We start from the raw sequence: 27,728 nt of genomic DNA on the forward strand, positions 1-27,728 counted from the left end.
CTCAAACACACACCCTCACACACACACTTTACACAGACCTCATAAAAAACACACACACACCTCAAACACACACCCTCACACACACACTTTACACAGACCTCATACAAACACACACACACACCTCAAACACACGCTTTACACAGACCTCATACAAACACACACATACCTCAAACACACAGCCTCACACACACACTTTATACAGACCTCATACAAACACACACACACACCTCAAACACACACCCTCACACACACACCTGGAAACCATGGAAACCATGCGTTTGATCTGTTTGATACCATTCCACTGATTGCACTCCGGCCACGAACACGAGCTCATCCTCCCCAATGAAGGTGCCACCAACCTCCTGTGACTGAGTGCTGCTGTCGTTTCTCCTCCAGACGCCAGGCCACAGTCGCTCAGCCGGTCTCAGTGTCCTGCTAGCCTCGGGCTGCGTCCGAAAAGGAACCCCCAAAATGCACTGCTTTTGAACAGCATCTTGGGTTCCGGTCCAAAGTAGAGCACTATATAAGGAATAAGGTGTTCTTTAAATGCAGCCTCGGTGTCCTGCGAGCCTGGTCTGGCCACGTGGGTTAATGAGACATTAATAGGGACGCAGCCTCAGTGTCCTGCGAGCCTGGTCTGGCCACGTGGGATAATGAGACATTAATAGGGACGCAGCCTCAGTGTCCTGCGAGCCTGGTCTGGCCACGTGGGATAATGAGACATTAATAGGGACGCAGCCTCAGTGTCCTGCGAGCCTGGTCTGGCCACGTGGGTTAATGAGACATTAATAGGGACGCAGCCTCAGTGTCCTGTGAGCCTGGTCTGGCCACGTGGGATAATGAGACATTAATAGGGACGCAGCCTCAGTGTCCTGCGAGCCTGGTCTGGCCACGTGGGTTAATGAGACATTAATAGGGACGCAGCCTCAGTGTCCTGCGAGCCTGGTCTGGCCACGTGGGATAATGAGACATTAATAGGGACGCAGCCTCAGTGTCCTGCGAGCCTGGTCTGGCCACGTGGGATAATGAGACATTAATAGGGACGCAGCCTCAGTGTCCTGCGAGCCTGGTCTGGCCACGTGGGTTAATGAGACATTAATAGGGACGCAGCCTCAGTGTCCAGCCTCACTGTCTCTAATACTTCTAGAGGGACCTGACTGATGACCTGTCCTTACAATAGTGGAGGGAGGGAGCGACAGAGAAAGACAGCTTTGATTCTGTTCTTCTGTCTCTTGGCTCTCTCATCTTCAGTGTGAACTCTGTGGGCCACTTTCCCATATTCAGATTGCCATTTGAGCATTACTTTAAGTCAAGGACTAGGCTTGTTTGTGTTGACCAGTAACTGTCCTCTGTAAGGTTTATTGAGAAACCTTGTACTCGTGCACTGACTTGATTTGACTGTACCTCTGTGATGACAGGTTTGCAGTATCCAGCCCCGAACATCAGGTTCTCCATGGACACCCCCATGGCTGACGGGTCAGTACCGTTCTCTGGGGAGCCCTTTCCCAGCCAGGAACCCTTCCCTGTATGGGCAAAACTATGGAGAGAGCGAGAGAGAAGAGCAGTTAGTCATTATGTAATTCAGTTCTGGTGGAATCAGGGAAAATAGCTGAACATTCAGGTTAAGATTTTGCCAAGTGGATTCATCAAGTGTTTGAAAAACAACTTATTCAAGCAGCAGGCCAGTGGATGCACTCTCAGAGCAGGTTGCCAAACTAAACCCATTCTAACAGGAGAGGAGATACGTGGTGTGAGAGCTACGAAGTGAGCATCAGTGTGACATGTACACACACAAAGACACACACGCAGCGTTACCTGATGAGTGGTTGATGCAAGGCCACCAAGGATGCGTGTATGGAGACAGAGACGACGGACAGGTGGAAGTAGTCGAACATGACAGGTACATGGTGGTGGAGACCGCTCCTGGGGTGGAAGTGGAGACCCAGGGTTCTACTGCTGATGACTGGGACTGTCACGATGTCCCCTAACCTAGAGACAACACAGTTAGCATCTAACCCCGCCTGAGAACAGCAGAGAGAGGCCATGCCAGAACAGTATACAGTTACAACATCATGCCAAAGACAGTGAATGCCAGTTTAAAATGCATTGTGCAAACTATTACCCGTTTAAAGGACATCATGTAATGGGTTATCATCCAGCTAGGACAATAGACATTTCAAGAAAGCACACCGGTGTGGTGAACAAATGAATCTCCCTCTGGGGCAATAACGTTGAAACTTGAACATGGTAATACTCTTCACACACTAACACCGGGTGACTCCGATTGGCACAAGTTCTGAGCAGCAAAGTCTGAGAAGTTGTACGCGCTCCAAATGGGATGTTTAATGAGCCCTCCAGGACACATTACAAGTCATCTATCACCTGTCGGTGGCCTACAGTAACTGTCGAGCTACTGAGCAGAGCCACAGCACAAACACGCAAACGTTGGACGTTGGAGTGACAGCATTCAACAGTAACTCATCCTTTATTACACACACACACACACACACACGCACACGCACACACACACACACACACACACAGACAGACAGACAAATGCACACGTGCACAGAGTCACACTCATACAAATGTGCACACGCATGCACAACACATGCAAGTCTGCACAGAGACGTGGGTAAAGTAGTGTTTTTAATTGACTAGTGTTTTTTCCTGACAGTGCAGTCTGCCAGTCTGTTAGAGCCAGAGGCTTTTCACTGGCAGGACATCATTAAGACCTGGGCCTCAGCACTACTAACTGAGGGCCTCTCACAACCGACAGGACAGATAGGGGAGGGGGGAAAGGAGGAGAGATGGGGAGAAGGTGAAAAGAAAAGTGCCAGAGAAAAGGGAGTATGTAGCCGAGTGTTAAACGTACTGTTGCTCCTTGTCTGTGAAGTGAAGATCCAGCTTCAACTGAAAGTCCACTTCACTCAGAGCCTCTTCCACCTGTGAGAACAGAAACACAGTCACAATATCAACAAGACTGGATCAACTAGAATTAGACAAATCAGCAATGAAATTCAATGGGTATAGAAAAGAAATGGTGTAAAACAATACCAGTGTAACAACACTATCGTGAGACGTTAAACCATGAGCAGCTGTTAATGTGTGTATAGTGTTGGCATTAGTATCTCTACTGTGTCTTCTGTCTGGTTACGCTGTAGACTGAACAGTATGGTTCCTATCATTATGAAGGTAAAAGGCAGGTAGTTGGATTTGGGGTAATCAATTTAACCCTATTTGAATAAAGCAGTGGAAAACAACAAAGCCATACACTACTAAAGAGTACGTCGTTGAGAGAAATTAACAATCATTTGGAAGAAATCTCTCCCTACTGTATCTCTCCCTACTGTATCTCTCCCTACTGTATCTCTCATTTATTTTCACACATCCTACTTCTCTCTCTCCCACTCTCTCCTCTCTCTCCTCTCTCTCTCCCCTCTCTCTCTTCTCTCACTCTCTCTCTCTACACTATCTCTCACATCTCTCTCTCCTCTCTCTCACCCTCTCTCTTTCTCTCTCTCTCCCTCTCTCTCTCCTCTGTCTCTCCTCTCTCACACTCTCTCCTCTCTCATTCTCTCCTCTCCCTCCCACTCTCTCCTCTAGCTTACTCTCTCTATCTCTCCTCTCTCTCTCACTCTCTCTCTCCTCTCTCTCCCGCTTTTTCTCCTCTCTCTTGCTCTCTCTCTCCTCTATCTCTCCCTGTCTCTCTCTCCTCTCTCTCGTGCTCTCTCTCTTCTTTCTCTGGCTACCTCCCTCCCTCTCACTCTCATCTCACTCTCTTCACACACACACACACACACACACACACACACACACACACACACACACACACACACACACACACACACACACACACACACACACACACACACACACACACACACACACACACACACACACACAAACACACACACAAATACACAACATGCCCTGTGTAGCAGAACAAACAGCATTGTCAAATCCTATTGAAATTCTGATTGGATAAACACACACACTGGGGAAATCGAGTTATATTTTGTCCTTCTTATCAGAGTGAGGGAAGAAGAGGGAAGGAGAGAGAGAGACAAAGAGATAGAGAATGAGTGTGAGAGAGGTGGAGGAGAGGGGGAGAGGGAGAGAGGGGGGAAAGAGAGAGAGAGGGGGGAAAAGAGAGAGAGGGGAAAGAGAGGAATGAGAGGGAGGGAGAGAGAGAGCGGGGGTAGAAGGGGAGAGGGAAAAAGGGAGTAAGAGAGAGCGATAGACAGAGAGAGAAAAGGGGATGTCTGAAATCTGATCGACGTTCCAGCCGACAGCCTCTCTCTCACCACCTTTGCATAAATAATGTGTCATACATTTAATGAAAAAAATCTAAATTTAGGAGACATCAAAGGTAGGTAACCGACATTAAAATAAATAAATTAGATGAGTTGACCTGCCATGTAGCCAATAAGCTGATGATTCTAACAGTCACATTCTGACTCTGTAGGTTAGATTGTAGGTAAGATACCTGTACAGTGCATTTGGAAAGTATTGATACTGATTCCACATTTTGTTAAGTTACAGGCTTATATTAAAACAGATTAAATATATATGAAGGTATGAAGGTACCAATAAGGTATCATTTCTCAGGAAAAAACACAAATGTGAAAAATTGATTGGATATAGCATTTTGGAAATAAACTGTTTAAAGGGGTTAAATTGAGCTAGTGTGTGTGTGTGTGTGTGTGTGTGTGTGTGCTTGTGTGCTTGTGTGTGTGTGTGTGTGTGTGTGTGTGTGTGTGTGTGTGTGTGTGTGTGTGTGTGATTGTGTGTGTGTGTGTGTGTGTCTCACCCTCTCCCCATCCAGCAATAGGTGGACCTTGAAGAGCATGCGGTCATCGATGTTGACCTCTTCGTTCCGGTAGAGGATCTGGAAGATCCGACTGAACACCATAGTGTCCTCATGGACCCCATCATGGACCCCCGCAGAGCTGAAACTACAGTCACCTGGGGGGTTGAGAGCATCATCAGGTACCCTCGTCGTCATCGTCTGCCGATACGCAGACGAGGTGCTATGTTTTTTGAGAGTCAGCTGGGGGTCTCAATTTACTGTTGGGAGTTAGAATAGTGGAATACACAAGGTGCAAATTTGACATGTAGTTGTACATCAGCACTTTTTATCTTGTTATGTCAGTCACTGACAGTCACTCACTTAATCCATGTCAGCTAACATTCTATAGATTGCTAGGTAAGTTAGTCCAGCCAGCTATCTAAACCTTGTAGTAATCAGGGCTGAATTACTGAATTACTTACCGGGCAAGCAAGGCACGTGCCCAGGGGCCCTGAGCCCCTGGGAGCCCACATTGATTTTATTAGTCACTCTCACTCAGATATCACATGAACCTGGTTTAAGTCATGGCAAAATTGCTGGGAACTAGCTTTTAAAACTGCAAAATGCTCCCTCTGCCCATGGCAAAATTAGTAGAATGGCATGACATTAGTTTTAATTAAAACTGCAAAATGCTCTCTCTGCCCATGGCAAAATTAGTTGAATTGCATGACATTAGTTTTAATTAAAACTGCAAAATGCTCTCTCTGCCCCATGGCAAAATTGCAGGAAAATAATTTAAAAGGTTTTGCCCGCAAAGTGGTGGGGTCCCCCGACCAGATCTGGCTTCGGGCCCCCAAAGCCTCGAGGCGTCCCTGATCATCATCATACATGACAAACACATCAACTTTCCCATCACTTTCATTTCATGTCCTCCACATACTGTAACTGAGACTCAGAAGCAGTGACTATTACATAGCTGAATGGATAAATATACAATCTGACATTTCTCTGGGTATCAAAATAAATGGTTTTCCATTACATCTCTATTTAGTCAGTGGTGTTTTCTGCTTGTTCCTGAAAAGTAGATGTGAGGGAGCAGCTGTCTGCATCCGGCTGCTGGATGTGCAGCTGTGATAGGCCTTTGAAGGAAGCATCCCACTGAGGTGCTCTCCTTTTATCTACCTCGACATGCACTCTACACCCCCTCCTCTCTTTCTCTCTCTCTCTCTGCCTCGGTTTCTCTGTTTCTTCTCCCTGTTCTCCCCTTCTCTCCCTCTCTCGGCAGCCCTCTCCAGAAAGAACAGTCGCTTCAACCAGCACGAGTGGCAGGCTATTTTGTACAACATTTAGATTTAGTGAAAGAATGTTGTGTTTTGGCAGCATGATGTGACACTGCAAGCGCAAATAGTCTTATTTAATTCCAAACCAATCATAGCCTGGCTGTTACAGAGGAACAGTCCGTTTGTCAACAGAGTTGTAATGAGGGTGAATGCTCAGTGCTCCCGGCCAATCTAAAAACACAGCATCTCTAGTTCTGCTCTACAGGGATAGAGGGAGAGGAACTAGCAAGGCATTAACGAGGCTTCACTGAGACTCCTCCTTGTGATAATGAGGTACTAATCAAGTTATCAATCAAAATACTGTACATCGTTTACACGTTCTGGCACTACATGTGATTTAAAGGAACGCAATTACTCGTGTACGCAATCAAAGGGCTCATGTTCTAAAGCAACATACAGGAGTTACAGGGAGTTTCCCCAGTGTTTAGACCCTCCAACGTTAAGCCTTCAACCACTGTGCCTCTGCATTACATTTACATTTACATTTAAGTCATTTAGCAGACGCTCTTATCCAGAGCGACTTACAAATTGGTGCGTTCACCTTATGACATCCAGTGGAACAGCCACTTACAATAGTGCATCTAAATCTTTTAAGGGGGGGGGGTGAGAAGGATTACTTTATCCTATCCTAGGTATTCCTTAAAGAGGTGGGGTTTCAGGTGTCTCCGGAAGGAGACGGAAGGTGACCGGCTCACTGCTGCACATACACTCACTATCGCTTTCTTTTCTCTCTCAACTCCATTCAATATCATTCAATTCAACTCAAGGGGCTTCATTGCCATGGGAAACATATGTTTACATGGCCAAAGCAAGTTCAAAGGATAAGCAAAAGTGAAATAAACACTCGCACAAGTACCAGAATAATAAAATCATTTTGAATGTCATATGTCTATATACAGTGTTTTAACCATGTGCAAATAGTTAAAGTACAAAAGGGGAAATAAATAAATATGGGTTGTATTTACAATGATGTTTGTTCTTCACTGGTTGCCCTTGTATCTCTCTCTTCCCCTCTCTTCCCCTTCCCCGGGGCGGTAGGGTATCCTAGTGGTTAGAGCGTTGGACTAGTAACTGAAATGTTGCAAGTTCGAATCCCCAAGCTGACAAGGTACAAATCTGTCATTCTGCCCATGAACAGGCAGTTAACCACTGTTCCTAGGCCGTCATTGAAAATAAGAATTTATTCTTAACTGACTTGCCTAGTAAAATAAAGGTAAAATAAATAAGAAATCTCACTCTCTCTCTCTTTTGCTCCTTCTACCCTCTTTTTTCTCTCTCTCTCTCTCTCTCTCTCTCTCTCTCTCTTTCTTTCTCAATCTCTCTCTCAATCTCTCTCTCTCTTTCTTTCTCAATCTCTCTCTCTCAATCTCTCTCTCTCTCTCTCTCTCTCTCTCTCTCTCTCTCTCTCTCTCTTTTTCTCAGATATTCTCCTACTGTTTGTGTGACATAATACCTTTATAGTTAAGCTACTGTAAGGAGGCAGCAGAACGGTAAATACTAAGCTAATTCATATAACACCATCCTGACTTAACACACCACAATGTTTGTCTGTATGAATCACAGACATTAAATGGCCGGGCTTCAGAAGCGAGACAATCCGTCACACCTTTCATTTCTCTGCTTGAAATGTCAAGTACACAACACTTTAATTTCCCACAGTACTCTGGGTGGATCATTTCCCAAGTCTTTGTGGTTGATAAATGTCTTTGTCCTGGCTGCCTGGAACGGAGCGTGTCATTGGCTGGTGAATTTATGTCTGGGAGCCCTGTCTGTCCTGTCTGTCTGCCAGGCTTTTGGCCGTAATACGTGACCTTGTAGAGGAGGAGCTGCAGGAGAGGGGAGGGAGATGGGGAAGGGGACTGCGGCTAAGTCCTCCAATTAGAATATGGATACATACTGTTATGTTACTGTACGTTCCATTGCTGCAATGGAGCTAGCGACATTCACTGTGTACAGATACTCTGGCACTGCTGCACTGTGTGTGTGCAGGGAATCCTGATACTAGGCTAGGCTATATGAATATTCTGCACTACAGCAAATGATTTGCTGATGTTATCATCTGGCAGTGCAGAGATCATCACTACAACCTATTATTGCTGAAAGTCAACATATTATCGACAATAAACTAAACATTATCGACAACGGACTGGACATATTATGGGGGCTAAAAGCTGCAAAGTCGTTCAAGTTGATGCCCTCCACTCTACGCAGTTCTCCTATCCAATCATATATTGGATCTAATAATACGGTAGTGAAAGATGCAGCCAACCTCTCATTATATACTGCTCTGTACTTCACAAATTGATACAGTAAAATACTGTGCTGTTTTATGCTGCACAGCACCTTGTGAAGCTCCACCATACAACAGGTCGCGTTGGTCTGATCAATCCCTCCCTGACTTCCCCACAGAGGTCAGAGTGACATCCAGATTATCACAGTCAGTAGGAGGCTAGGACCAGGTGGCTGGAGGGTCTGAAGAAATGCCTGAGTGTCACATCTCAATGTCAGGGTCTAGACCAACACAATAAACGGCTTTTGCAGCCCGAACCATGCACACACTTACCCACACACACACACACACACACACACACACACACACACACACACACACACACACACACACACACACACACACACACACACACACACACACACACACACACACACACACACACACACACTGTGTCCTGTTCCAATCATAATGTACTAATAATAGATTTTTTTATTACAGCAAATCAGAGACGCCTGGGATATGGCTTCCTGCTTATCCAGGGGACCAGATCTGTCTGCTAATGCTGATGGGACTACAGTACAGCACAATGACAGTGTGTGTCAGCCCGGTCTACTGGAACGGTCTTGCGCACCGAGAAAATATATTCTCAACACTAACATTTTAGTAACGGCCACTGAAGTCAACAAAAAGTGCAGTTGTAAATGCGCCACAAAGGGAGGAACCGCATCATGTACTTCAGCCAGATTCATCAGCCTGACGTTCCTCACAGAGAGAGAAGGAAGCACTCTCCACCAGTAACAACAAGGCTTATTACTACTAAACAGAGAACACGAGAGGAAGCGGTCAGCTAGAAGTAACACACTGTTACTTCTCTGTTGGTGTGTCCAATGCCAGCTTTCCTCTGTTTTAACTCGTCATTCAACTCTGTCATGTTACAACAAAAGCCTTTGATCTTCTTGTGAATACGTTCACACCCCTAAACCCGATTGTAAGACAGGCAGGAGACACTCGGTGGCAATGGGAACTTTGTCCTGTCTCTTTCTGTGGGACTGTATCTTCTCGAGAAGAGAGGGACTACTTTCTCCGGTGCGGAACATGCATAGTCTCCATCAAAACTCAATGCAATACAAATGAATTTGCATGTGTTAAAGGCAGCTGTGACACTTGCACTGTTTAAATCATTAGTCAAAACGATGATGTTCAATAAACATTTTGGTTTCACACCTCTAAGACAAAGATAGGCCGTTTTCATGGCTGTCTCAGATTCCTGCACATTATGCAACCCTGAAGCACCCATAGTTAGGTGCTAATGGTGGCCTGTTGTATGAGGCCTAACCAGATGGTATAACACATCAGAAACATCAATAATATGGGCCATACAAACAGCTAGCATGTGGCACAGACTTAATTCCTCCAAAACGTCGAGCCCCCTGATAAAAAGTCAAGACCAAGGCTCCAACACAGCACACCAGCAACACACTACTGTTTCCATACACTATAGTTTCAGTGGCCAAATGCAATAAAAAGCAGGTGTTGTTTTCAGAAACATCAAAGGAAACTGTACTTCAGCATGTGTGTCATTGTGGCTAAGAATGTGGATCACAGAAGATGATTGTAATCATGTAGCAGGGTAACCAGACAAGCATTATCATCTCACACTCAACCCACAACAGTCCCTGGCCTAACAGACTGCATAGACACAGTGTCCCAACCACTGGTATGTTATGCATGAACTCAAACTACCTGTATAGAAGTCTCGGTATGCTACAAGCTGGTGTGGGTCTAGCCCACCTGCCCATTGCTGGAATCAGTGAGGTACATTTATGTGGGAATTAGTATCTGTAAAACTAAGAAACTGTTCTATGGCATCTATGTATATTTCAGCATGACCTGACCAGAACCTGCTCAGGAAAAAAACTCCTGGCCCAATCTATGGCAAATGGAAAACATACTGCTGCTTCAAAGTACAAACGATCCATTAAAAACACCCAACATTATTCAGATTTAACTCTATGTGAGAACATTACCTGTATTCCCTGGTGTTGTCGCTATCAACCTGTGTGGTACACGAGGAGAGACCTTCAGCCCTGCTCGGACCTGGTAGAATCTGGAGGGAGAAAACCATGCAATACATTCAGTTACTACACAGATGTAGGATATTCATTTTGAGCCAGTTTGCTACAGCAGAACAATATACCTGCAGCAACAGGAACTGTGAATTATTATGTGGATTATAATGAATGGAAATATTTTGTAGGGGTCGATCCATTTTTAATAAGGGCAAATCAAGTCTGACATTTTAAAGTGGAAATTACAAACTGTAGAAGCCTTTTTTAAAACTCAAATACACTACAAGTTTGCATTACCTGCCGTGCAGGAAAATTCCTTCAACAACAGGAGGATCAAATGAAGATACGGCATCTGCAAATAGCTAATACACACATACCGGTGCTACGCATCACTACACATACCGGTGCTACGCATCACTACACATACCGGTGCTACGCATCACTACACATACCGGTGCTACGCATCACTACACATACCGGTGCTACGCATCACTACACATACCACACACACACTATAGCATATAAAATCAATGTCCATAATGGAATGGAAAGAACTGCTGCTTTCCATGACAACAGACCCGGGGCTAGCACTGTCATGTTAAACACAGCTGCTAAGGAATTGTACAAATTTACCTTCATTATTAACGAGGACCGGATAAAATGGCAAATAAATAAGAAATGACTCATCGTAATGCACCATTCAGTGGAGTCTGCTGCTGTCTGTGCTTGAAGGTCAACGGTAGTAGAGCTCTGAACAATAGCTGATCAAACTGATACTACATCCCTAATACTATCATTTGGAATTGCCTCATGCATACTATTATCATCCTGCAAATGCTGACATACAGCATTCCTTCGTAAAAAAAAAGATATGGGTATGAAAAGATCACTTTCAGTATTGGAGTGTGAATGGATGTGGTTCTGTGTAAAAACACATTGTGTCCCCTGCAATTGCACTTTCCCACCTGGACAAAATGAACACCTATGTGAGAATGCTATTCATCGACTACAGCTCAGTGTTCAACACCATAGTGCCCTCCAAGCTCATCACTAAGCTAAGGACCCTGGGACTAAACACCTCCCTCTGCAACTGGATCCTGGACTTCCTGACTGGACACCCCCATGTGGTGAGGATAGGTAACAACACATCCACCACGCTGATCCTCAACCCGGGGCCCCTCAGGGGTGCGTGCTCAGTCCCTTCCTCTACTCCCTGTTCACTCATGACTGCATGGCCAGGCACGACTCCAACACCATTATTAAGTTTGCCAATGACACAACACTGGTAGGCCTGATCACAAACAATGATGAGACAGCCTATAGGGATGAGGTCAGAGACCTGTCCATGTGGTGCCAGGACAACAACCTCTCCCTCAATGTGATCAAGACAAAGGAGATGATTGTGGACTACAGGAAAAGGAGGACTGAGCATGCCCCCATTCTCACCGACAGGACTGAAGTAGAGCAGGTTTCAGAGCTTTAAGTTCCTTCGTGTCTACATCACCAACAAACTAACATGGTCCAAACACACTAAGGCAGTCGTGAAGAGGGAACGACAAAGCCTATACCCCCTCAGGAGACTGAAAAGATTTGGCATGGGTCCTCAGATCCTCAAAAGGTTCTACAGCTGCATCATCGAGAGCATCCTGACTGGTTGCATCACTGCCTGGTATGGCAACTGCTCGACCTCTGACCGCAAGGCACTACAGAGGGTAGTGCGGACGGTCCAGTACATCACTGGGGCCAAGCTTCCCGCCATCCAGGACCTCTATACCAGGCAGTGTCAGAGGAAGGCCCTAAAAATTGCCACACGGCAAGCGGTACCGGAGCGCCAAGTCTAGGTCCAAAAGGCTTCTTAACAGCTTCTACCGCCAAGTCATGAGACTCCTGAACAGCTAATCAAAGGGTTACCCAGAGTCCTTTTTTACGCTGCTGCTACTCTCTGTTTATTATCTTTGCATGGTTACTTTAACTCTACCTACATGTACATATTACCTCAATTACCTCAACTAACCGGTGCCCCCGCACATTGACTCTGTACTGGTACCCCCTGTATATAGCCTTGCTATTGCTATTGTTATTTTAGTGCTGCTCTTTAATGATTTGTTACTTTTATTTTATTTTTTAAAACTATTTATCAATTTTTTACTTAACGCATTTTTCTTCTTAACTTTTTAAAGCATTGTTGGTTAAGGGCTTGTATGTAAGCATTTCACTGTAAGGCCTACACCTGTTGTATTCGGCGCATGTGACAAATACAATTTGATTTGAGACCCATCGGAAGGCGATGGAAGAGACCAGAGCCTAGCTGTGAACAGACATGGTACCATCAGGGTTTTAGCAAGCGACCGCCTCTGGGAAACGGAGGCGTGACAGTGAAAAGCAGGGAAAAGGTGTTGGAGGTTGATAAATAAGGATATAGACTTAGCTACGAAAAAGGTTCAAGGCAGATCACAGCACGACTGTGTGAAACCCATTGTAGAACATGTTATGGTTAGAGTGTATTGTGGGAAAAAGACAGCAGAGAGAAAGAGATGTGAATGACATACAGTATACCTGTAGTTTGTCCTGATGCACTACATCATTAACATATGAGCACGTTTCCAATAAAAACAAAAGAGCAAACATTCATTCATTGTACTAGTTAGAACGTCAGAAACAAATGCTTCGTGGTTGAAGAAGTGCATTCTGGGTATCACACACTGTGATTGAAATGGACTTCAAATGGGCATGCTCCTAGAAACTACAGCCGGGATTATCAATCAAACCTGATTAGAGCATCAAGAGCAACGTGACTAATTCGCCATCCGCTCAGCTCAACTAAAAGGCCTGTGCTGCTCTTATCACCCTCTCCTGGTTTAAAACATCAAACACAGACTTTCGTTTAATACAATCACTCTTCTATAGGGTTTGTATAAAACGTACATGGGAATAGCTTTTTCAGGGCTGTATATAAGACTTGAATAGATGTTTAAACCTAATGGTCTTTCTTTGTACATTGCTCCTTATCTCACAATAGCCAATGACTGTTTTCTTTACACCAGCAGTCACTTGGACAGGAGTCTTTGACTCTCTCTCCCTCTGTTCTGTCCTCCGATCAGACCTACTTCCTCCATGTTGCTGTTCGGGGCGGAAACATGCATAAGAACAAATATATTAGTGCACTCAGGCTCAGCTAAGCAGGATTATATTTGGCCAAAAGCTTGAGCCCTCCCTGTCCTGTTTGGAGCCAGGAAAATCTAATCTGAGTAAAGCTGGCCATTCACTCTGCCAGAGTCACATCCCACAGGCTAGCCAGATGCCTGGTTATAATCTGACCCTATTCTACCTTGTGTCTGTGTCCCAGATAGCACCCCATTCCCAATGTAGCGTACTAACAGGTCCAATATCTGTCCTCAAACACATCCTACTGTACGGCATAAAGATGACACTTTCCTAAATAATAACTGTCCGTTTTATCATTAATATGAACTATGAAGCAGCCAGAGATACAGGTGGAGCCTGTCAGTGGGTATTAATATTAACTATGAAGCAGCCAGAGATACAGGTGGAGACTGTCAGTGGGAATTAATATGAACTATGAAGCAGCCAGAGCTACAGGTGGAGACTGTCAGTGGGTATTACTATGAACTATGAAGCAGCCAGAGATACAGGTGGAGACTGTCAGTGGATATTAATATGAACTATGAAGCAGCCAGAGATACAGGTGGAGCCTGTCAGTGGGTATTAATATTAACTATGAAGCAGCCAGAGCTACAGGTGGAGACTGTCAGTGGGTATTAATATGAACTATGAAGCAGCCAGAGATACAGGTGGAGACTGTCAGTGGGAATTAATATGAACTATGAAGCAGCCAGAGATACAGGTGGAGACTGTCAGTGGGTATTAATATGAACTATGAAGCAGCCAGAGATACAGGTGGAGACTGTCAGTGGGTATTACTATGAACTATGAAGCAGCCAGAGATACAGGTGGAGACTGTCAGTGGGTATTAATATGAACTATGAAGCAGCCAGAGATACAGGTGGAGACTGTCAGTGGGAATTAATATGAACTATGAAGCAGCCAGAGATACAGGTGGAGACTGTCAGTGGGAATTAATATGAACTATGAAGCAGCCAGAGCTACAGGTGGAGACTGTCAGTGGGTATTAATATGAACTATGAAGCAGCCAGAGATACAGGTGGAGACTGTCAGTGGGTATTACTATGAACTATGAAGCAGCCAGAGATACAGGTGGAGACTGTCAGTGGGTATTAATATGAACTATGAAGCAGCCAGAGATACAGGTGGAGACTGTCAGTGGGAATTAATATGAACTATGAAGCAGCCAGAGATACAGGTGGAGACTGTCAGTGGGAATTAATATGAACTATGAAGCAGCCAGAGCTACAGGTGGAGACTGTCAGTGGGTATTAATATTAACTATGAAGCAGCCAGAGCTACAGGTGGAGACTGTCAGTGGGTATTAATATGAACTATGAAGCAGCCAGAGATACAGGTGGAGACTGTCAGTGGGTATTAATATGAACTATGAAGCAGCCAGAGCTACAGGTGGAGACTGTCAGTGGGTATTAATATGAACTATGAAGCAGCCAGAGATACAGGTGGAGACTGTCAGTGGGTATTAATATGAACTATGAAGCAGCCAGAGATACAGGTGGAGACTGTCAGTGGGTATTACTATGAACTATGAAGCAGCCAGAGATACAGGTGGAGACTGTCAGTGGGTATTAATATGAACTATGAAGCAGCCAGAGATACAGGTGGAGACTGTCAGTGGGAATTAATATGAACTATGAAGCAGCCAGAGATACAGGTGGAGACTGTCAGTGGGAATTAATATGAACTATGAAGCAGCCAGAGCTACAGGTGGAGACTGTCAGTGGGTATTAATATGAACTATGAAGCAGCCAGAGATACAGGTGGAGAATGTCAGTGGGAATTAATATGAACTATGAAGCAGCCAGAGATACAGGTGGAGACTGTCAGTGGGTATTAATATGAACTATGAAGCAGCCAGAGATACAGGTGGAGACTGTCAGTGGGTATTACTATGAACTATGAAGCAGCCAGAGCTACAGGTGGAGACTGTCAGTGGGTATTACTATGAACTATGAAGCAGCCAGAGATACAGGTGGAGACTGTCAGTGGATATTAATATGAACTATGAAGCAGCCAGAGATACAGGTGGAGCCTGTCAGTGGGTATTAATATTAACTATGAAGCAGCCAGAGCTACAGGTGGAGACTGTCAGTGGGTATTAATATGAACTATGAAGCAGCCAGAGATACAGGTGGAGACTGTCAGTGGGTATTAATATGAACTATGAAGCAGCCAGAGATACAGGTGGAGACTGTCAGTGGGTATTAATATGAACTATGAAGCAGCCAGAGATACAGGTGGAGACTGTCAGTGGGTATTACTATGAACTATGAAGCAGCCAGAGATACAGGTGGAGACTGTCAGTGGGAATTAATATGAACTATGAAGCATCCAGAGATACAGGTGGAGACTGTCAGTGGGTATTAATATAAACTATGAAGCAGCCAGAGATACAGGTGGAGACTGTCAGTGGGTATTAATATGAACTATGAAGCAGCCAGAGATACAGGTGGAGACTGTCAGTGGGAATTAATATGAACTATGAAGCAGCCAGAGCTACAGGTGGAGACTGTCAGTGGGTATTAATATGAACTATGAAGCAGCCAGAGATACAGGTGGAGACTGTCAGTGGGAATTAATATGAACTATGAAGCAGCCAGAGATACAGGTGGAGACTGTCAGTGGGTATTAATATGAACTATGAAGCAGCCAGAGATACAGGTGGAGACTGTCAGTGGGTATTACTATGAACTATGAAGCAGCCAGAGCTACAGGTGGAGACTGTCAGTGGGTATTAATATGAACTATGAAGCAGCCAGAGATACAGGTGGAGACTGTCAGTGGGAATTAATATGAACTATGAAGCAGCCAGAGATACAGGTGGAGACTGTCAGTGGGAATTAATATGAACTATGAAGCAGCCAGAGCTACAGGTGGAGACTGTCAGTGGGTATTACTATGAACTATGAAGCAGCCAGAGATACAGGTGGAGACTGTCAGTGGATATTAATATGAACTATGAAGCAGCCAGAGATACAGGTGGAGCCTGTCAGTGGGTGTTAATATTAACTATGAAGCAGCCAGAGCTACAGGTGGAGACTGTCAGTGGGTATTAATATGAACTATGAAGCAGCCAGAGATACAGGTGGAGACTGTCAGTGGGTATTAATACGAACTATGAAGCAGCCAGAGATACAGGTGGAGACTGTCAGTGGGTATTACTATGAACTATGAAGCAGCCAGAGATACAGGTGGAGACTGTCAGTGGGTATTAATATGAACTATGAAGCAGCCAGAGATACAGGTGGAGACTGTCAGTGGGAATTAATATGAACTATGAAGCAGCCAGAGATACAGGTGGAGACTGTCAGTGGGTATTAATATGAACTATGAAGCAGCCAGAGATACAGGTGGAGAATGTCAGTGGGAATTAATATGAACTATGAAGCAGCCAGAGATACAGGTGGAGACTGTCAGTGGGAATTAATATGAACTATGAAGCAGCCAGAGATACAGGTGGAGACTGTCAGTGGGTATTAATATGAACTATGAAGCAGCCAGAGATACAGGTGGAGAATGTCAGTGGGAATTAATATGAACTATGAAGCAGCCAGAGATACAGGTGGAGACTGTCAGTGGGTATTAATATGAACTATGAAGCAGCCAGAGATACAGGTGGAGACTGTCAGTGGGTATTACTATGAACTATGAAGCAGCCAGAGCTACAGGTGGAGACTGTCAGTGGGTATTACTATGAACTATGAAGCAGCCAGAGATACAGGTGGAGACTGTCAGTGGATATTAATATGAACTATGAAGCAGCCAGAGATACAGGTGGAGCCTGTCAGTGGGTATTAATATTAACTATGAAGCAGCCAGAGCTACAGGTGGAGACTGTCAGTGGGTATTAATATGAACTATGAAGCAGCCAGAGATACAGGTGGAGACTGTCAGTGGGTATTAATATGAACTATGAAGCAGCCAGAGATACAGGTGGAGAATGTCAGTGGGAATTAATATGAACTATGAAGCAGCCAGAGATACAGGTGGAGACTGTCAGTGGGTATTAATATGAACTATGAAGCAGCCAGAGATACAGGTGGAGACTGTCAGTGGGTATTACTATGAACTATGAAGCAGCCAGAGCTACAGGTGGAGACTGTCAGTGGGTATTACTATGAACTATGAAGCAGCCAGAGATACAGGTGGAGACTGTCAGTGGATATTAATATGAACTATGAAGCAGCCAGAGATACAGGTGGAGACTGTCAGTGGGTATTAATATGAACTATGAAGCAGCCAGAGATACAGGTGGAGACTGTCAGTGGGTATTACTATGAACTATGAAGCAGCCAGAGATACAGGTGGAGACTGTCAGTGGGAATTAATATGAACTATGAAGCATCCAGAGATACAGGTGGAGACTGTCAGTGGGTATTAATATAAACTATGAAGCAGCCAGAGATACAGGTGGAGACTGTCAGTGGGTATTAATATGAACTATGAAGCAGCCAGAGATACAGGTGGAGACTGTCAGTGGGAATTAATATGAACTATGAAGCAGCCAGAGCTACAGGTGGAGACTGTCAGTGGGTATTAATATGAATTATGAAGCAGCCAGAGATACAGGTGGAGACTGTCAGTGGGAATTAATATGAACTATGAAGCAGCCAGAGATACAGGTGGAGACAGTCAGTGGGTATTAATATGAACTATGAAGCAGCCAGAGATACAGGTGGAGACTGTCAGTGGGTATTACTATGAACTATGAAGCAGCCAGAGATACAGGTGGAGACTGTCAGTGGGTATTAATATGAACTATGAAGCAGCCAGAGATACAGGTGGAGACTGTCAGTGGGAATTAATATGAACTATGAAGCAGCCAGAGATACAGGTGGAGACTGTCAGTGGGAATTAATATGAACTATGAAGCAGCCAGAGCTACAGGTGGAGACTGTCAGTGGGTATTAATATGAACTATGAAGCAGCCAGAGATACAGGTGGAGACTGTCAGTGGGAATTAATATGAACTATGAAGCAGCCAGAGCTACAGGTGGAGACTGTCAGTGGGTATTAATATGAACTATGAAGCAGCCAGAGATACAGGTGGAGACTGTCAGTGGGAATTAATATGAACTATGAAGCAGCCAGAGCTACAGGTGGAGACTGTCAGTGGGTATTACTATGAACTATGAAGCAGCCAGAGATACAGGTGGAGACTGTCAGTGGATATTAATATGAACTATGAAGCAGCCAGAGATACAGGTGGAGCCTGTCAGTGGGTATTAATATTAACTATGAAGCAGCCAGAGCTACAGGTGGAGACTGTCAGTGGGTATTAATATGAACTATGAAGCAGCCAGAGATACAGGTGGAGACTGTCAGTGGGTATTAATATGAACTATGAAGCAGCCAGAGATACAGGTGGAGACTGTCAGTGGGTATTACTATGAACTATGAAGCAGCCAGAGATACAGGTGGAGACTGTCAGTGGGTTTTAATATGAACTATGAAGCAGCCAGAGATACAGGTGGAGACTGTCAGTGGGAATTAATATGAACTATGAAGCAGCCAGAGATACAGGTGGAGACTGTCAGTGGGAATTAATATGAACTATGAAGCAGCCAGAGCTACAGGTGGAGACTGTCAGTGGGTATTAATATGAACTATGAAGCAGCCAGAGATACAGGTGGAGAATGTCAGTGGGAATTAATATGAACTATGAAGCAGCCAGAGATACAGGTGGAGACTGTCAGTGGGTATTAATATGAACTATGAAGCAGCCAGAGATACAGGCGGAGACTGTCAGTGGGTTTTACTATGAACTATGAAGCAGCCAGAGCTACAGGTGGAGACTGTCAGTGGGTATTACTATGAACTATGAAGCAGCCAGAGATACAGGTGGAGACTGTCAGTGGATATTAATATGAACTATGAAGCAGCCAGAGATACAGGTGGAGCCTGTCAGTGGGTATTAATATTAACTATGAAGCAGCCAGAGCTACAGGTGGAGACTGTCAGTGGGTATTAATATGAACTATGAAGCAGCCAGAGATACAGGTGGAGTCTGTCAGTGGGTATTAATATGAACTATGAAGCAGCCAGAGATACAGGTGGAGACTGTCAGTGGGTATTAATATGAACTATGAAGCAGCCAGAGATACAGGTGGAGACTGTCAGTGGGTATTACTATGAACTATGAAGCAGCCAGAGATACAGGTGGAGACTGTCAGTGGGAATTAATATGAACTATGAAGCATCCAGAGATACAGGTGGAGACTGTCAGTGGGTATTAATATAAACTATGAAGCAGCCAGAGATACAGGTGGAGACTGTCAGTGGGTATTAATATGAACTATGAAGCAGCCAGAGATACAGGTGGAGACTGTCAGTGGGAATTAATATGAACTATGAAGCAGCCAGAGCTACAGGTGGAGACTGTCAGTGGGTATTAATATGAACTATGAAGCAGCCAGAGATACAGGTGGAGACTGTCAGTGGGAATTAATATGAACTATGAAGCAGCCAGAGATACAGGTGGAGACTGTCTGTGGGTATTAATATGAACTATGAAGCAGCCAGAGCTACAGGTGGAGACTGTCAGTGGGTATTACTATGAACTATGAAGCAGCCAGAGATACAGGTGGAGACTGTCAGTGGGAATTAATATGAACTATGAAGCATCCAGAGATACAGGTGGAGACTGTCAGTGGGAATTAATATGAACTATGAAGCAGCCAGAGATACAGGTGGAGACTGTTTCAACCCAAGTTTCCTACATTCCACAGGAGTGTGTTAGCCCTCTGAGCTAAAGCCTAATGATTAGCTTGGGCAGTCTTCAGGTCTCAAGGCAAGTTTACTCATCCCAGGAGCGGGGTTCACCGGTCCACCTCCATTACACTCACCCTCTCTGGAAGAGATCCACATTGTGAAACTTGTTCAGCTCTACAGAAAACTCCAACGTCCCCTGTACTTCAGACATGACACGTTCCAGGTCATCCCCTGCAGAGAGGAAAGAGAATATATCCATCGATATAAGATGGGTAAAAATGGAGTCCCAATAGACACATCTGGATGCATACTGTATTGCAGTGTGAGGAGCACACTGGAAAATGCTCTATTGCACTACCCCCACTGTTTTATGATTGAAGTGACAAAGCCATTAGCACCTTCATGATTCAGTGAATTCATGGCCAACGAAGCATCCTTTCATACAAAAAATACAAAAAAAGGCATTCACAAGGAATCAAAATCGAATCAAACCGTTTATCATCTAATCATTGAACACTGTCACTTGTCTTCTTCACTGTAGTGCTTCTATGACTTGTTGACCTCCGGAGGCCTCATAGTGAGAAGCACACTGGCATTTAGGGAGGTAACCCCAGACTGGATATAGAAGCTCCTCTACACACACGCACACACACAGAAACACACACACACACACACACACACACACACACACACACACACACACACACACACACACACACACACACACACACACACACACACACACACACACACACACACACACACACACTCCTCCACCATGGTTTCTAATTAGACAAACAATGAGTCATTCAGGAAGCGTTTGCCTTGGTCCTTCCATCTCCCAGGGAGCTATTCACAGAGCCAACACTCAACAGACTGCACACAACCTCAGCATGAAACATTGAGAGGAATGGAGAGAGAGACACCCGCGATGAAGTTTTAGAAAACGGTTATAAATTGATGGGATGGAAAGTGTTGACTCACAATATCATGTTGAAGTCTGTGTTCTTTAAGACATGTACACGCTGGTCATTTAGCAGACGCTCTCATCCAGAGCGATTTACAGTCAGTGCGTTCAACTTAAAACAACCACATATTTCACAGTCACGAATAAAGAATTCTAGCCTTCTTCTCATGATAGTAGTAGAGGTAGTTGGCAATAGCATGGGTAAGATTGTTACCGCACTGTTACCGTTGCCGCACTGCTACAGTTACTATAGTAACATAGTAGCCGTTGTGTTTATTGCCTGTTTTAATTCAGATTTAAAGCCCAGAGGCTGACATGCTAAACCTCTACTAACGAGTCACAGTTATTCAAGAGTTGATAATTGAGCTTGTTTGATCCCCATTTAATAACTCTACCAAATCAAATAATATATGCCATTTAACAGATGATACATTTGAAATATACTGTAGTTGGCCCACGGGAATGTAACCCACCACACTGACAGTGCGAGCTCCATGCTCTACCAACTGAGCCAATGAAACAACAGCATAGCCGTGCCTGTAGGACAGTAAACTAAGCATCACATTTGCTATGTGACATGATCTGCACTCAAATCTACTTCACAAAGCTGTTTGTCCACGTTAGACTGTTCTAGCTTCACAGACACATGAAAACAAAGGGATAACGGATCATAACAATCATTTGACGCCGTAAAGCAACTAGGCAGAAGTAAGCAAAGAGAAACACAATAACAAAGCCTCGTTCTCCACCACTGTGTGGTCCATTATCCCATTGCTGTTGAAAACCAGCTAAAGGGAAGGAATATATATGTCACACAGCATTGCTGCCTTCTGCTGACATGACTTCTTGTGTTACATGAACATGTGAGGGGGCAGGCACACACACACACGCACACACACACACACACACACACACACACACACACACACACACACACACACACACACACACACACACACACACACACACACACACACACACACACACACACACACACACACACACACACACACACACACCCCTGCCCAAACTGGCTACTTTAATAAACGTTATGGGAGGGAACTGAGGTTTGTGCTGTCGGTCCATGGGTCATATTAACAGTGACCTGTCCTGACACAGAGCCTTGACCCAGCAGCCTTGAACAGCTGGTGGAGAGATAATATGTGGAGGATATTGTGCTGCTGTGTAAAGTATGCTGTATTGTACATCAGTGTTGTATTGTACATCAGTGCTGTATTGTACATCAGTGTTGTATTGTTCATCAGTGTTGTATTGTACATCAGTGTTGTATTGTTCATCAGTGCTGTATTGTACATCAGTGTTGTATTGTTCATCAGTGTTGTATTGTACATCAGTGTTGTATTGTTCATCAGTGCTGTATTGTACATCAGTGTTGTATTGTACATCAGTGTTGTATTGTACATCAGTGCTGTATTGTACATCAGTGTTGTATTGTACATCAGTGTTGTATTGTACATCAGTGTTGTATTGTTCATCAGTGTTGTATTGTACATCAGTGTTGTATTGTTCATCAGTGCTGTATTGTACATCAGTGTTGTATTGTACATCAGTGTTGTATTGTTCATCAGTGCTGTATTGTTCATCAGTGTTGTATTGTTCATCAGTGTTGTATTGTTCATCAGTGCTGTATTGTTCATCAGTGTTGTATTGTTCATCAGTGTTGTATTGTTCATCAGTGCTGTATTGTTCATCAGTGTTGTATTGTTCATCAGTGTTGTATTGTTCATCAGTGTTGTATTGTACATCAGTGTTGTATTCTACATCAGTGTTGTATTGTTCATCAGTGTTGTATTGTTCATCAGTGTTGTATTCTACATCAGTGTTGTATTGTACATCAGTGCTGTATTGTTCATCAGTGTTGTATTGTTCATCAGTGTTGTATTGTTCATCAGTGTTGTATTGTTCATCAGTGTTGTATTGTACATCAGTGTTGTATTGTACATCAGTGTTGTATTGTACATCAGTGTTGTATTGTTCATCAGTGCTGTATTCTACATCAGTGCTGTATTCTACATTATTTTGTCTAAAGTGTATTACACAATGGAAAAGGCGTAATTTATTTGGCTTAGTCAACATTTTCCCAAGTCTCACTTGAGCCCAGTTCTAGTCAGCTGTTATCAGTTGTCTCACATTGAGTCAAAAGCAGGAGCTCTGCATTTTCATCTCTCTGTCTGGGACATATACAGGCTACAGCTGGGACTGAACACTGTGTGCCTTACAGAAACACAGGAGGTTGCATATCAGTCAATCTCTCTCACTGGTTCTCGCTGTCACACAGACACACACACAGAACCCCAGGGTAACCGCTAGATCATGCTGACTGTCAACAGAAGTACTGTATATGGCAGCGGCTGCATTATCTCCCCTGCTAATCAACCGAGGCAGAAGTTGATCAATAGTTGAATGTAAATAGGTCACAGGCACAGTATCTCCAGACCATAGATTTGCATAGAACTTTGACAGGATCTCTGTGATACACAAACAGTTTCAAGGGTATTACATGTTTGCAATAATTCCCTTACTTCTACTGAGCGTGTCTGCCTGCGCTGATGATGATGAGGATGAGGGGAAGGATGACGATGAGGAGGAGGATGATGATGAAAAAATGGACCTTACCATCTCGTCTCTACTACTCTGTTGAGCCATCAGCTTCCATTTCAAAGTTGACTATTGACGTGAAGAAGCCTGCTGAATGTACAGTAGTGGGTTAGTCATAGCAATAGAAGAGATGTGTGGGGCTGATTGCACAGTGTACCAGCCTGGTAACAAAGAATCCACATGCTGAATGAATGGCATTGAACCACAGAATTTAATATATGCTGCTAAATGTCCCTGACCTACAGTAACACTGCTCCAGCTACACATTGTCCCTGACCTACAGTAACACTGCTCCAACTACACATTGTCCCTGACCTACAGTAACACTGCTCCAGCTACACATTGTCCCTGACCTACACTGCTCCAGCTACACATTGTCCCTGACCTACAGTACACTGCTCCAGCTACACATTGTCCCTGACCTACAGTAACACTGCTCCAGCTACACATTGTCCCTGACCTACAGTAACACTGCTCCAGCTACACATTGTCCCTGACCTACAGTAACACTGCTCCAGCTACACATTGTCCCTGACCTACACTGCTCCAGCTACACATTGTCCCTGACCTACAGTAACACTGCTCCAGCTACACATATTGTCCCTGACCTACAGTAACACTGCTCCAGCTACACATTGTCCCTGACCTACAGTACACTGCTCCAGCTACACATTGTCCCTGACCTACAGTAACACTGCTCCAGCTACACATTGTCCCTGACCTGCTCCAGCAGTACCTACACTGCTCCAGCTACACATTGTCCCTGACCTACAGTACACTGCTCCAGCTACACATTGTCCCTGACCTACAGTAACACTGCTCCAGCTACACATTGTCCCTGACCTACAGTACACTGCTCCAGCTACACATTGTCCCCTACAGTGACCTACAGTACACTGACCTCCAGCTCCAGCTACACATTGTCCCTGACCTACAGTAACACTGCTCCAGCTACACATTGTCCCTGACCTACACAACTGCTCCAGCTACACATTGTCCCTGACCTACAGTAACACTGCTCCAGCTACACATTGTCCCTGACCTACAGTAACACTGTAGCACTGCCCTGACCAGCTACAGCATTGTCCCTGACCTACAGTAACACTGCTCCAGCTACACATTGTCCCTGACCTACAGTAACACTGCTCCAGCTACACATTGTCCCTGACCTACAGTAACACTGCTCCAGCTACACATTGTCCCTGACCTACTGCTCCAGCTACACATTGTCCCTGACCTACAGTAACACTGCTCCAGCTACACATTGTCCCTGACCTACAGTAACACTGCTCCAGCTACACATTGTCCCTGACCTTGTCCCTGACACTGCTCCAGCTACACATTGTCCCTGACCTACACACTGCTCCAGCTACACATTGTCCCCTGACAGTAGCTACACTACAGTACACTGCTCCAGCTACACATTGTCCCTGACCTACAGTACACTGCTCCAGCTACACATTGTCCCTGACCTAGCTCCAGCTACATTGTCCCTGACCTACAGTAACACTGCTCCAGCTACACATTGTCCCTGACCTACAGTAACACTGCTCCAGCTACACATTGTCCCTGACCTACAGTAACACTGCTCCAGCTACACATTGTCCCTGACCTACACTGCTCCAGCTAACATTGTCCCTGACCTACCACACATTGCCCTGACCAGCTACACATTGTCCCTGACCTACAGTAACACTGCTCCAGCTACACATTGTCCCTGACCTGACCTGCTCCAGCAGTACCTACACTGCTCCAGCTACACATTGTCCCTGACCTACACTGCTCCAGCTACACATTGTCCCTGACCTACAGTAACACTGCTCCAGCTACACATTGTCCCTGACCTACAGTACACTGCTCCAGCTACACATTGTCCCTGACCTACAGTAGCACACATGCTCCAGCTACACATTGTCCCTGACCTACAGTACACTGCTCCAGCTACACATTGTCCCTGACCTACAGTAACACTGCTCCAGCTACACATTGTCCCTGACCTACAGTAACACTGCTCCAGCTACACATTGTCCCTGACCTACAGTACACTGCTCCAGCTACACATTGTCCCTGACCTACAGTAACACTGCTCCAGCTACACATTGTCCCTGACCTACAGTAGCTACACTGTCCCTCCAGCTCCAGCTACATTGTCCCTGACCTACAGTACACTGCTCCAGCTACACATTGTCCCTGACCTACAGTAACACTGCTCCAGCTACACATTGTCCCTGACCTACAGTAACACTGCTCCAGCTACACATTGTCCCTGACCTACAGTAACACTGCTCCAGCTACACATTGTCCCTGACCTACAGTAGCTACACTGCTCCAGCTACACATTGTCCCTGACCTACAGTAACACTGCTCCAGCTACACATTGTCCCTGACCTACAGTACACTGCTCCAGCTACACATTGTCCCTGACCTACAGCTACACATTGTCCCTGACCTACAGTAACACTGCTCCAGCTACACATTGTCCCTGACCTACAGTAACAGCTGCCTACAGTCCAGCTACACATTGTCCCTGACCTACAGTAACACTGCTCCAGCTACACATTGTCCCTGACCTACAGTAACACTGCTCCAGCTACACATTGTCCCTGACCTACACACTGCTCCAGCTTTGTCCCTGACCTACAGTACACTGCTCCAGCTACACATTGTCCCTGACCAGTAACACTGCTCCAGCTACACATTGTCCCTGACCTACAACACTGCTCCAGCTACACATTGTCCCTGACCTACACTGCTCCAGCTACACATTGTCCCTGACCTACACTGCTCCAGCTACACATTGTCCCTGACCTACAGTACACTGCTCCAGCTACACATTGTCCCTGACCTACACTGCTCCAGCTACATTGTCCCTGACTGTAACACACTGCTCCAGCTACACATTGTCCCTGACCTACAGTACACTGCTCCAGCTACACATTGTCCCTGACCTACAGTAACACTGCTCCAGCTACACATTGTCCCTGACCTACAGTACACTGCTCCAGCTACACATTGTCCCTGACCTACAGTAACACTGCTCCAGCTACACATTGTCCCTGACCTACAGTAACACTGCTCCAGCTACACATTGTCCCTGACCTACAGTAACACTGCTCCAGCTACACATTGTCCCTGACCTACAGTACACTGCTCCAGCTACACATTGTCCCTGACCTACAGTAACACTGCTCCAGCTACACATTGTCCCTGACCTACACTGCTCCAGCTACACATTGTCCCTGACCTACAGTACACTGCTCCAGCTACACATTGTCCCTGACCTACACACTGCCCTCCAGCTGCTCCAGCTACACATTGTCCCTGACCTACAGTACACTGCTCCAGCTACACATTGTCCCTGACCTACAGTAACACTGCTCCAGCTACACATTGTCCCTGACCTACACTGCTCCAGCTACACATTGTCCCTGACCTACAGTAACACTGCTCCAGCTACACATTGTCCCTGACCTACAGTAACACTGCTCCAGCTACACATTGTCCCTGACCTACAGTAACACTGCTCCAGCTACACATTGTCCCTGACCTACACTGCTCCAGCTACACATTGTCCCTGACCTACAGTACACTGCTCCAGCTACACATTGTCCCTGACCTACACTGCTCCAGCTACACATTGTCCCTGACCTACAGTACACTGCTCCAGCTACACATTGTCCCTGACCTACAGTACACTGCTCCAGCTACACATTGTCCCTGACCTACACTGCTCCAGCTACACATTGTCCCTGACCTACACTGCTCCAGCTACACATTGTCCCTGACCTACAGTACACTGCTCCAGCTACACATTGTCCCTGACCTACAGTAC

The 27,728-nt window shown here is 45.1% G+C and overlaps 1 protein-coding gene across 1 annotated transcript in view; it reads right to left on the reverse strand.

Annotated features, from left to right (window-relative positions):
• The window catches only part of LOC115128523 (protein FAM135B-like), a 41,565-nt gene extending 21,030 nt beyond the window's left edge, over positions 1-20,535 (reverse strand). The window contains exons 1-6 of the mRNA XM_065017784.1: positions 20,445-20,535; positions 10,422-10,472; positions 4,814-4,997; positions 2,876-2,946; positions 1,816-1,989; positions 1,405-1,537 (exon numbers count right to left, since the gene is read on the reverse strand). Coding sequence (XP_064873856.1) covers positions 1,405-1,537; positions 1,816-1,989; positions 2,876-2,946; positions 4,814-4,997; positions 10,422-10,472; positions 20,445-20,521 — 690 coding nt within the window. The 5' untranslated portion in view covers positions 20,522-20,535. The remainder of the gene's footprint in view (positions 1-1,404; positions 1,538-1,815; positions 1,990-2,875; positions 2,947-4,813; positions 4,998-10,421; positions 10,473-20,444) is intronic.
• Positions 20,536-27,728: the final 7,193 nt, after the last annotated feature.

Source organism: Oncorhynchus nerka, linkage group LG4 (genome assembly GCF_034236695.1).
Source record: "Oncorhynchus nerka isolate Pitt River linkage group LG4, Oner_Uvic_2.0, whole genome shotgun sequence".
In the NCBI taxonomy this organism is placed as follows: domain Eukaryota; kingdom Metazoa; phylum Chordata; class Actinopteri; order Salmoniformes; family Salmonidae; genus Oncorhynchus; species Oncorhynchus nerka.